The sequence below is a fragment of the Acipenser ruthenus genome, chromosome 17 (assembly GCF_902713425.1).
Source record: "Acipenser ruthenus chromosome 17, fAciRut3.2 maternal haplotype, whole genome shotgun sequence".
Classification (NCBI taxonomy): domain Eukaryota; kingdom Metazoa; phylum Chordata; class Actinopteri; order Acipenseriformes; family Acipenseridae; genus Acipenser; species Acipenser ruthenus.
The window spans coordinates 21153268-21166103 of NC_081205.1; the positions used below are offsets into that span (position 1 = coordinate 21153268).

The window sequence follows — 12836 nt, forward strand, 5'->3', positions numbered from 1 at the left end:
AGTGCATGCTGTACATTGAGATTGTGCTTCAATTCAAGAGTTTATTGAAGGATCAGGAAAAAGCTGTTACACTGAATAGCAAAGAAGAAAACATAAAAAAATCAAATAAAACATTCATTTCACTTTTTCACTTAAACATTATTCCATTATATTTCACTAGCGTACAATAAGGTCTACAGGTTTAGGATAAAATATGTATCAAGCTTTACTTTTTTCCAAACAGGCAAACACACACAATACGCAACCTAATCCCAAGTGTGAACCCTTAGTGACTGACCCAGAGTAACACCAATAAGAAACGCAATGTATTTGACTCATCACAAACCGGTACACACCTCCAACCGACTGGGTAAGCCTACTTGTCTTCAAACTCACCATTTTGGGATGAGTTCTTAGTAACTGGTTAGTTGAACAAGCTCTGTCTCCATTTTCTATCTTTCTCTTAAAGCTTTAACTGTTAGGGAGCATTGAATTGGCATTGGGAGTTACTTGCATTACCTTTATCCTACAAAAATCCTTAAGGCTTGCTTATGTGTATTTGCTTTCATAGGGATGCACACATTAAGAGAACATCAAATGCATAATTAATAGGGAGATGGCTGGAAGGCGGTTGTGCATTTCAGTAATGTTTTGTCAACACATATTTTGAAGATTTCAGCTGTATTTCCATGAATGACATTTTTGTTTTATTATATGTGGCTCTTCACCATAGCTACTAACTGAAATTATGACTCATATAAATATTTACATATTTTTGCCCAGACCAATATAAAAACAGAAAAGTTACCATTATAATATCCACGCATAACCATAAAAATAATAAATAAAAACTAGCAAAACCATTTTCGGGGTCAATATTACCAGCAACAGATTTAAATAAAATATTTCACAATGGTCGTTGTAGGATAACACAAATGGTTCCACTGCAGTACCTTTCAACCAATTTCTCATACATTTTGTGCTACTATTACTCCTTATATTAGAAAGTGTATCTTCTTTTCAGCATTCCTCAACTATTTAGATACTGTATATAAATTTGCTGCAGTGAATAGTATTTGTTAAGAAGATGGGATGGTATGACCCTCTGTCAATCATTGTTCCAGGTAGCAAGGCCCTGAAATAGAAAATGTATATTGAATTAAAAAGACGGTAGGCTAGCTCTTGTTTTCCATCTGTTCTTGGCTTTGTCAACCAAGAAAAGTCTAGACACATTGTTCAATCAAGTACCGATGGGGTTTGTAATCCCAGATCCTGGAATCAAGGCCTGTTTCGTATTCTGGAAACATTACCTTTAGATTGCTTGAGGGAACTGAATTTAGTTAGTGTAGAACAAAGAAGAATAAGGACAGAATTCATGGGAGTCTTTAAAAATCTTTGAAGAAGTTAACACAGTTCACCCAGTGAAGACAGCTGGACCAGCAGATACAGTTGGAAGTTAAGTAGACTTAAGACACTGTTGAGGGTATGGAGTAGGTTACCTAGCCATGTTGTTGATGCTGGATTATTAGGACCTTTTAAGACCAGACTTGACAAATGTTTGTACATTTTCTGATGTTTTTATATTCTGTAATGAAAAAACCTGTACTTTAAAATACTAAAACTCACTGTAATAGCTGTTTAATTTAAAGCCAATAAATATTGTCCAGTACATTAAAATGTTAAGAAAAACAGAGATTTTTTTTTAATATTATATTTTGTGTGTTTTAGATAATTCTCTATTGCTGTGTCTGCTTAGATCATTATCCCCCAGGCTTGCTAAATAATGTCCATTTCAACTATGCTTCTGAAAAGAGGGCACAAAATGTTATTTGGGATTATTTTACTCTTAGATGATCATTATATTCAATAGAGGTGAAGTATATGCATGTACAAATACATAGAAGCCGGTGCATTACAAACCAGCAGTGTTACCTTCAGATTAAGGATAAAAAGCAACCTAAAATAAGACAGAGAGGCAAACAAGCCCACACACACAAACATATCCTACTAGATACCTTCACAGTCAAAAGCCTGCAGAGCTGTCAGAAAGCTTTGGCCCAGCCAGGAGGAATAGCTCTGTTGCACTGCTACAAGCCTTGTGGTGGCATCATTGAACAGCAAGTCTTTATCTCCATAATCAGAGGACTTAAACATCTGGAAACCTCCTGCATTGTCCCCAAACCTTTTCTGTGAAGAATAAATGGCTTTAGTCAAAGTCTTGGGAAGCTTGGGATCACATCACAATACTGGCACGCTTTATCAAAGATCAAAGCTGGCTAAAGTATTTCGCTGGTCCCAAGACAAAGGTAATGGATCAGGTCCCTCCAGATATATTTATTTACTGTATCTTATTAAGAACGCCAGTGACTTTAAGAAACTCATGAACATCTCTAGTTTCTGTCTTCAAATTCCTAGCCTGTCTTAGATTTCATGACCTTCTGAAGCACAATAGGGTTATTTGTTATGCTACACTATAAGGTATTGGTGCATACCAAGGAATCAGGAGACAGAAACATTTGTAATCATAGATCCTGGGAAAAAGAGATTGTTTTTCTTTGGGAGACTTCTAACAATCCCCATCGCTTTATAAGAGTTATACCATTTGACCACCAGGTAGTATTGTGTGCTGTTCAGGCATGGCAAAAAAAAAAAAAAAAAACTATAATAAACCCAATTTCAAAAGCCAAAATAACTTAAGTTATCATATTAAGACCATTTGAGTATCTGGCAGAACACATGTAGTTCTAAACTTAAGAGTCCCCAACTATATTGTCACAATAACTGAGCACAGTTTGTAAGTAACCAATAGTATTTTGCCATTATCCTATAAGGCTATGTGACAAGGATGACAGAGGTTGCGGCTCAGAGACAGTTTGAAAGTTCAAAAATAAAGTTTTTAATTCACAAAAATACAAAATAAACAGGCACAAGGGCCAAACAAAAAGGTTTTAAACATAAAATAAACACAAAACAAAAAGCAAAACTTACAAAAATAAAGGTTTCCAGGCTGGGCGTTGCCTTCACTGGATTCAAGCACAAACCAACAGAAAAACAGCACACACAAAACACTGGCTCCTTCTCCTTCCAGAACTCTCTTCTAATGGGAGGCTGAAGCCTCCTTTTATGCCAGGTGGCTCAGTCCTTAATTGAATAATTAATTAGTTGATTGCTCCCACTTGAAGCAATCAACCTGGGCAGGGAGGAGAATTTAACTCATTCCCTGCCAGTATTTCTAAGGGCAGAGCCCTGCTCTGCCACAGGCTACCTTAGGTGGCACTGCATGTTTGGTAACAAAAACAAAATATGTAACTATTCAATGCAACAACAGTACTTTGTGATTTGCAGAATTTAATACTATATATATTTTTATATTTATTCTAAATGTTCTTTAAAAGTGAAAGTAGAAAGATGTTGAAATAATTTTAGAATTGAAACCTGGAGTGAAAAAGCTTTGGGAATATGTCCCTTTGATGTGGTCGAAAACCTGATTAAACTGGTTTAAGAAAGTCCTTTAAAGTATTTTTTTAAAAACCTGTGCCCCCATATTTATTAACAGCTACCAGTTGGGAAACCAGTAAATAGTGCCAGTTCGCCAGAACTGAATTTTCAGTCTTGTTTTACAAACCTGAGCATTATCCAGAAACCTGAAGACCTGGTGGCGTCGGGAAACTTGTGTCATGACAGCATGTGCAGGGACTGTGGCCAGATTGCAGGTGGTGTACTGCCACACTGGGGCTGTTGATCCATCCTCACAGAGCAGCTTGAAGTCTGCAGCCTTTAGGTCTCTAGCCCAGGGTGCTGGGTTTGTACCTTAAGAAATGGATGTGAAAAAGCTTTATAGCTTTAAGGATAGCTGTCAAGCCTGACATGGTATTTTGGTTGCCGGTAAAGTCTAGAATCGATTTTAAGATTATGTTCTTCACATATGAAGTCTTTGACTCCTTTTTAAATCCATCACTTAATGTTACCTTTGAGATGCCAGAAAGCTTATTTGCTTGTGATTTCAAAGAGGTGTTTGAAGTCAGTGCTTTCAGTTGTTACTCTCCAAGTTTGTAGATTTCAGTTATTGTTAATATAAGGAATGACAGTAAAAATAAATAACTAAATCAATCATGATAAACATGTTCTGCGCTATTTTATGCTCCTTAAAATTATTTTGGAGGTATAATTATTTCGTTACAACCATTTAACAAGTTAATTGGGATATTGTAAAAGCGCAACTTTCAGGTAAAAAAGGCATTGAGGTGGGCATTTTCACTCCTCAGGTGAAATCGTTCAGACTGTCTCAACGATTTCAGTGCTACCTGAAATTAAGACATGAGAACAGAGCTTTCTTAAAATTAAAATGCATGTTTGCTATAACATGTTTCATTTAAAACTGCACAAGTGATACCTACAGGTAAGATTTATATTATTATTTTATTAGCTATTACCCCTTTAACCGTAACCCCATACTTATAATTATTTTTAGCATCTGTTTTGCACCCATCACAGATAGATTAAACTTTGATAAAATGCAAGACATGTATTGACTAACTCACCATCACTGTTTTCAAACACTGTGGAGTGTCGGACGAAGGCTACATCTCCTTTATTTTCAGCCAGACACCTAGAGGACAACCCTTGGTGTTAAGGGCAGATTTACTGGTGATATGTGCAGGACACATTCAATTGTATACAATAATATATAATAATACACTAGTACCAGCATATGGACAGGTAGCACCTTAACTGGTGTATTTTTATTTGTTTATTCATATACTTTGAAATTATAAGACATTAACAATATTTCACATTCTGTAAGTAGCTTTTCAAAGTTTGAGATTAGTGTTGGGGAACGTGGATATGTATCTATTTATGTATGTATCTATATTTTTTTTCTGATTTATTAATCATCCAGCTGACTTGCAAAGCGTGCTAAATGGCAGTTCAGGTTGGTGTGTGGGAGAAGAGATGTGTTATTTTTACTTTGTTTTAAACAAAATCAGGTGTGGTATCTTTTCTGTTCTATTTTCAAGAGGCAGTTGATCAGTGTTTAATATTAAAATAAAAGGTATTACGTTTTCAGGGTGACTCATCGATTTACCTGCACCCCAAGTTCCTATTGTGAATATTAATCAGTATATTAAAGTTGAACCAAATTATTTGTCTAATCCCCTCATGAGAGTTACAGCATATTTACCTGAATGCCCCTGCATACCCAAAGTATCGTTCAAAAGATGAATTGGCACAGATGTTTTGCCCATCGCCACCACCACCGCAGCCCTCACACAAGTTCTGAGGATTAGTACCAAGCGGGTCATATTGTAGGTCTTTAATTCCAGGAATGCAGCTCTGTTTAAATAAACTACCAATAGCTGAAACAAAATATCAAAATATAGTTAAAAAACCACAAAGTAAAAATAAAACATCACAGGTATACATAAAAAACTACTGTCATTATAATTGGGATTTTAATGTTTTATACAGTTGCGTGTTAATACTAATAATTATCATATAGATGTCAAATTATATATATATATATATATATATATATATATATATATATATATATATATATATATATAATGTGTGTGTGTGTGTGTATATTTGGCAATTCATTTCTGTGTTTCTCTGACCATGTTTTATGGGTGTTTAATGGTGGTTAAAATCTTAAAACAGGTCTACATACATACAGTATGGTATAGCCTAAGGCATTTGTTTGTGAAAATCTTAGGTCTGCTGCACACAATTATGTACTGCTTACTGTTTCTGATTCATCAGACCTTCAACATGGCCTTACTCTGTATTTAACCATTTAATATACTAATTCAAATAAAAACATTAAGGTAAGATTGTCTCGGCTTCTCTTTTATGCATATTAAAGTACCTCCAGCAAAGTCACAGTTGCGAACGGTTATGATGTTTCTGTTAACCAGGAATCCCACTGGTACTACCCAGCCAGCAGTGCGCTTCATTCCAGAGTGGCAGGAACTCATGTTGCTCAGGGTTTCCATGGAAATGTCCTGTAATTTGTTTGCAACAGCAACTGCATAATATATGAGACTTTCTGGAAGAAAAGAGAGTAAGATTGTTTAATGCTGTGGTACCCAAAACGATATGTCATGTAATGCGCTTATGAGAACAGAAAACCTCCCCATTACCCTGGTTTTTAAATATTTAAAGAGTAAGTGACACATTAATTGCTTTTTTTTTTTTTTTTTGCTTTACTGTTTTATGGTGTTGCTCTAATACTGACTTTTCAGCTCAATCTCAAACCAGGTAATAGCAGGCAGTAATAATGATAATAACTCAATATTCAAGCAACATAACCCAGTATCACTCAAAATGATAGCAACACCATCAAATACAGTAGTAAGGGAAATGTTAACAAAAAAAAAAATTCTGAGATAATTACTCATTGATAAAGTGAGAAAATGAGCCCCATGCAGTTTGGAGTAAAAGAGAGATTATGGAATACACTTCTTTCACTGTATTTGTAGGTTAGGTATAGCAGGCAAACTCACAGAAAAGTACTCACCATTGTTTTTGTAGCATTCTCCAGCAGCAGGTACCAGGCCATAACATCGGCCAGCAGAGTAGATGTCCCCTCTATCCAAAGTAACAGCATCAGCCTCCCCTTCCTGAGGTTATCGGGCCAACCAGTGCAATTCATATGGAAGAGATTATTGAGAGAGGTCAGTGAAAGTCAGTAGAGAGGACTTCAGTGTTCACCTACCAGTCAAGCAACTTTCATGAACACCAGACAGGTAATTCATCACAAAAATACAGGAAAATAAACAGGCAGTGCTAAACACTGCTTCTGAAAAGCAGGAATTACGTTAACTTAAAATAAAATACCAGTAACACATTGGTTTATATCTGCTCTTTGTTTCGCATATTATGTTCCTTTTAATAGAGAGCCTGGACATGTTATTAGAACTTGAGAAAGCATTACAGCAATGTTATTTGAGTTGATTAAAGTTGAAAGTAGTGTAATGGTAACACTAATTAAATTGGTGTGAATTAGTGCTATTACTGTTTGAAAATCAATCCAACATCACATAAAGGTCAAAGTTTTTAATAAACTTTTAGGAAAACTAAAGTGATAAACTACTGGTAGTGGAGTCTTCTCTGTCACTCAAGCGAAACTGTAGGTTCTAACAACTACGATGCTGATCTGGGCTCTTCAAAACAGCTTAACTCACTTCACTCAAATGTCTAACTATGTAACTCACCTGTCAGTAAAGCAGGGTGTCACATCATGTGCTCAGTGGAGTTTGTACTACAAAGTGACTTTCTGTCCATCAAATATGAGTACACAAATAAGAACTGTTCATGAATAACTTAGAGATAGCTGTCTTTCAGGGTTATCAAAGAAGAAAAAACCTTTAGGGATATGTTTCTGTGTCAAAACCATATCTAGAGGCATACGAATTGTCAAGCTGCCAAGCAAACATGTGTAATTTATATTAAAGCACAAAGAAGCCTGTACAAAATTCAGTTATGATGCAAACCCACTGAAACAGTATATTCTCTGGCAACTCAATGTGAGTCATAATACAGGTTTGCAGATAAATCAGCCAAGACGCTCCATACAGCTCTGCCTGGAAGAAGCTCCTAAGGATCAGTGTTGGCTTTTTTTTTCTTAAGTCTGAGAACAGGGTGCACAAAGAGTCCCAGCAGAATGCTACAAATCTTCTTTTGATCAGTGTTTGCTAGATTTTTCTTTATAATGGAATTCAAAAGTGTTCAAGTAAAAAGCAACTTGGCAATCAAACGCTGACACCCTGAACTTTTGTGATGAAAACCCCCTAAGCAAGTGTCTGATTAAATTTAATGAAACTCTAATGACCCAAACACTTGTAATTTTCCATAATAAAAGGTACCTGCTTGACATTAAAGTATTCTGGACCTGTTTAATATAATTGGGATCCCTGAGCAGTAAGTGAGAAAATAAACATCCTTTCCATGGACAGATGATATCTGATCACAAATTGGACCGCCAGGGCAGCCATCACTCTCACTAATGCATTGTACCAGTGTGACAGGAGTTATGCTGGTTGATCCTTCTTTAATGTAACTGAGCTGCAAAGGCATTTAACTGATAGAAACAACTCCTCTTTTCTTCGCAGACCTATGCAGTGATGTGTTGGATGTGAATATTTCAGAAAGGATTCTTGTCATTTTCCGTAGCACACAATGCATCGCTGACAGCAAACATTTTAACACATTTCACATGAGATTTTAAGTGTGTGTAACTGAAGCCTATCAAAGTCTCCACAGCTAATGGCTGAGAAAGATAATATACAAGGATTTGAAAAAATATAGAAAAACTTGCCAAAGCACTGTCAAAAGGGTTTAGGTGTTGTTCTAGAGGAATAAACTACTGGTAGCCATGGAGTCTTCTGCATCACTTACTAGTAACTCCAAGAGAAAAGGGAAATTCAGGCAGCTACGATGGCATTGCTCATTCAGTACAGCCTAAATAAGACCATTCCTCATTTAATACAGCCTAAATATTTAGAGAAATTGAAGGTGGGATGTGGGGAATTGGGGGCATCTGTTATGCAAAATGGCCCATGAAATCATCTATTCTTACCTGGACAGCAATGGACCCAATTACATGAGTAATTTTCATCTTTTGAGAGGCGGAACAATTGCTCCGTGTACTATCAGATCATCAGGGATCCTAATACACATGGACTGAATCTACTGTGTCGGGCTTCACCCAAGTCTGAAAAACCTTTTATTGTCCTATTAAGCTGAACCATCATCTTACGCTAACCTTCGGTTTACCTTAATCTTCTCCATACAGTCCAAAGCAGAGGAGGTCCTGATACATTGGAGTCCATTGTGAATATTGCTCTCAGTTGCGTTGCCTGCAAAATCCAAGCATTTCTGTAGCTCTGCCGCAGTCAGCACACACCATCTGACTGAAGAAACAAACAAGGAGGTTAGTGATAGGCTGTCTTGGGGAAGTTACAGGTATAAAAATTATAACGTATTACAAAGTGCAATAATGCTGCTACCCGTCAATAGAGGGTAGATATACGTTCATAAAATGGTAAAAACAGTAATAATAAAAGCAAAATACCTGGTCTAAAAATCTAATACACACACAATGTCCATACAGGAGAGGGAACACAGAGAGACAGAAAGAGAGCCAGCATTACAATATATTTATTCTGTTTCATTTCCTAAATTCCGGTTGGATACCTCACGTTCACTTTTCAACACCGGCATACAGTTTATTGTCAAGATGCTCCATTTACTAGTCCGTTTAACTCTCTCTTACTCATCGTTGCAAATTTCAAACACTGCGTTCCCACTAGACAGACAGACAAAACACAAACCCCATGATGGCCGTCCCGTGGGCTACTTATAGTCAGGTGCATAAATGTATCTAACTCAATTAGTCAGTGCTCAAAAGGGCAGGTAAAGGGAAACGAGTGGAGAAGCCAACATAATGTGATACAAATCAACTGTAAAGTGTCAGACAACATAAAGCAAGCACTAATCAAATCAATAAATAAAATTATAAAAATAGTAACATACAAGTGTAAAATAAATGTGAACAGGGCATCCTTGACCCCGTTACACCTTTTTTTTAAATACTGATCCAATTTCAAAGAAAACTCCTACAAAGCAGGCGTTTCCTATATGAGCTTGCAAGGTACCTAGTCGGAATGTGTTTATGATTTCCAGTACAGTAAATCTATACTGCTTGCACTGTATCTTACACCCAAGACATGATTGTATAACCTTCAAAATAGAAATTAAAAATTAAAACTTACTTGTCCCTTGCTCAGTTGACCCCAGAGACAGGATAGCTGAAAAAAGAAAAAAAACAATCTCCTTCCTCAGACAGTTCATTTTTGATGCCAGGTGCCTTCTCTTTGTGACACAGGGCTTTGAGCCCAATACTTTCCTCCCTTCACTTATACCTTCAGTTTCTACAGAGCAGTGAAGTAGGTGGAGACACATAAACAAGTCATAGCATCATGCTGATTAGGCAGGTTAACAGAACATTTCATCTATCAGATTCCATTGTGGCAGGACATTTGTAAACCAACCTTGCCGGCACTGGCACCATTAAAGTTTGTCTTAAAATCCCACACAATGTTGTATTTTGAAAACTCATGTATCAGGATCTGGGCAGTCCTGGTTTAGAAACTTTGAACAACAGCATTCATTTTATGCTCGCCAAGCATTCTCCCTGTAAAACAAGAAGTACTTTGTAATGAACAAAGCTTCACAGCATTGGTGATTCCAGAAAATAATGTTTAAAAAGTGCTGCATCACAACGACTGAAGTGATAACCAAGGCTTTAAAATACATTGTCTTCCATATTATAAACATCAGCTCTCTGGCCCCCTATATGTTCTTAGCTTGTGCTTTTTTACCTTAATTAGGTATGTGTATATTTCTCTATTACCACATAGTTCCTGGTCATTAACAGCAGTGTTCTGAATGTACGGGGGCTGCAGGATTAGCATGTGCGCTTAAACGCAGGTCTGTTTCATTGAAGAGAAAGATAATCTATAAGGAATCCAATTACAAGGCTTTAATATGGTCTTATATCAATGTTACAGTGACAGCTTACCATGCTAATGCATTGTAATGCACATTTATAAACATCTTACTCGCCACGTCTTGCATTACGGGGATTACACTTGGTGACAGGTGCATGGGCTTATATATGAAACCAAAGGAATGACTACATCTTCTCAGAAAACAGTGTGTACCCAAGTATAAGCCCATGCAACTATCATACAGTAGAACATTTAAACTGTTTCCTGGGTTAAAGATCATTCCAGTATTCTTGTCTTTATCTGGTAGACCATGGCTTCTCTGTTCCAGCCTTTTTTACTTTTTGGTATGGATATGACCAAAAGCTGATTCATGAATGTAGTAACTATTTAATGCTAGTCACTGTGTTTATATGGTATTCAGCTTGGCCCATGCTATGTCTGCTTGGTTCCCTTGTTGCTTGAAATATGGATACCAGGTTACACAGCCATTGCTAAGAGCTATTAAAGCTATAGTGCTTGTAAAATATGTTCAACTTGCCACAGCATTTGTTTTATTTTATTGCTGGGCTATCTATCTAATAATTAATAATTTAAAGGACAAACACTGCTTCATGCTAAAAGGCGGACTATGGAGATTAGGATTGAAGATAGCAATTTGTTCAACTAATTCCCTGGAGTAAGCAAGGGAGTATCTATTACAGGCTGTGCAAGAAAAAACATCCAATGGCCGGTGATTTTGTGAAACATACACTAAAGATAACATTGTGGCCCCTGAAAAAGAGGAATGTAAAGTCAGAAGGTAGCTTTACCAATAAGGTCAGAAAATCAGCAGTAATTAGAGCATAAAGCTAATACATTCATTGAGCACATTGTACACAGTCCTATTCACTTTGTTGCAAAGTATTGGTTATGAAACCACAATTTATTTTTGACTATTCTGTTCAGTGTTTTAATAGGGACATATAAACTACAAAATGTAAAAACTACTAAAACTACATTTGAAGCTAGTTACTCTTAAAACAACAGCCTCATGATTTCCTTTGGATGAGATAAAGCAAGGTCTTGTCTACTTTGCGGACATTAAAGATTCAGTCAACTCTCAAACAGGGCTTCAACTCCCAGTCCCTGCATACCCCTTGAAAAAATATATAACATCCTTTCTGCTTCAATATCTAATAATAATTGTACCACTTCTGATGCATGATAGCTTCCTAAATTGTAACTAATAGAAGAGAATGAAAATACACCTTAACACAATGACTAGGTAGCCATGAGAATTCTTTTAATGGTATTTGTTTAACGTTTTCTCTAAAAAGTGAAATAGCAATGAAAATAAACTTTGATTTCTATGACTGGGGTGCCATAACTCTCTTCTTCCTTTAAGGCTCCTTTCGTTAAACTTTCTTCCTTACTGTCCATCTATGAGAACCCTAGACAGTTGCTTGGTTACAGTTAATCATAACAGCTTTCTACAAAATAAATACTTGTGGTAGAAATAGGACAGATGATTATGGACTATTAGGCACAATGTTTTATTTAATTCGTTCAGGCATTGCTGGCACACCCCTACTCCGTGCTTTGCATGTTGTAGGGTATTTGACTTCACTTATTAGATCAATATTGTATATTAGCTTGGATCTTGTCTTAAACAAAGTCCTCTTGGGAGGTCATTACCCCTCTGGCTCATTCAAGGGATAGTTCTGTTCACATTGAAGATTCAGTACATATATGAAAACTGGAAACTTCCCCCACATTTTAAATTGAACACAATTATGATATATATTGTGGAGGAGGTTGATAAATACACAGTGTTCCAACTACTCTGCATTTTACCTGTAATAATGACATTCTGTCACTATCACCACAGGTTAGACTGCAGGTAAGAGGCACAAACCAGGGTTATGACTCTAATGCATTATTTATATAAGTATGAATGAAATCCTTTATGAAATGCAGTAGTGGTAAACAGAAACTTACATTTTGGCAGATTTATTGGTTGGTTTCGTTTCCTTTTGTTTGTTTTTTCATTATTAATGAACTTGAAAATACACTGTTTTGTTAAAATAGGTTAAGATTTATTATATGGACATCAAAATGAATGGTTAGTACCATTATTGGTCAGTGGGAGGAGCTATTTGTCTCACTTCGACTGTTGGAATGTAATGAGTTAATATTTTTCACAGTTTTGTAAAACGCTGTGTGCCAATAATTCCTTCTAGAATACAAATAATATATTTTATAGACATGCAACCTGTTTCCAGGTCAACGAATATTCAACTCGCAAGCAGTATGCAATAAATGATTACTGGTTTGCTTTATGTGCATTATGCAAGAAAGACTCAT

At 36.3% G+C, this 12836-nt stretch overlaps 1 protein-coding gene across 1 annotated transcript; it reads right to left on the minus strand.

Moving 5' to 3' along the window:
- Positions 1-34: 34 nt before the first annotated feature.
- On the minus strand, positions 35-10024 carry LOC117422844 (otolith matrix protein 1-like). The gene is made up of 9 exons (XM_034038043.2): positions 9756-10024; positions 8758-8894; positions 6500-6602; positions 5849-6028; positions 5162-5336; positions 4521-4588; positions 3605-3789; positions 1995-2166; positions 35-1114 (listed from the first exon to the last, which is right to left on the minus strand). The coding sequence occupies exons 1-9, from the start codon at positions 9943-9945 to the stop codon at positions 1092-1094; spliced, it is 1233 nt and encodes a 410-aa protein (XP_033893934.2). The 5' UTR covers positions 9946-10024; the 3' UTR covers positions 35-1091.
- Positions 10025-12836: the final 2812 nt, after the last annotated feature.

Excerpts from the sequence above, each read along its gene's own strand:
- LOC117422844 (XM_034038043.2), bottom strand. The coding sequence starts at position 9,945 with ATGTGTCTCCACCTACTTCACTGCTCTGTAGAAACTGAAGGTATAAGT. Across the intron at positions 3,790-4,520 it reads AGTGTTTGAAAACAGTGATG|GTACAAACCCAGCACCCTGG; the intron begins GTGAGTTAGTCA and ends CCATTTCTTAAG. Across the intron at positions 2,167-3,604 it reads GGTTTCTGGATAATGCTCAG|AAAAGGTTTGGGGACAATGC; the intron begins GTTTGTAAAACA and ends TATTCTTCACAG.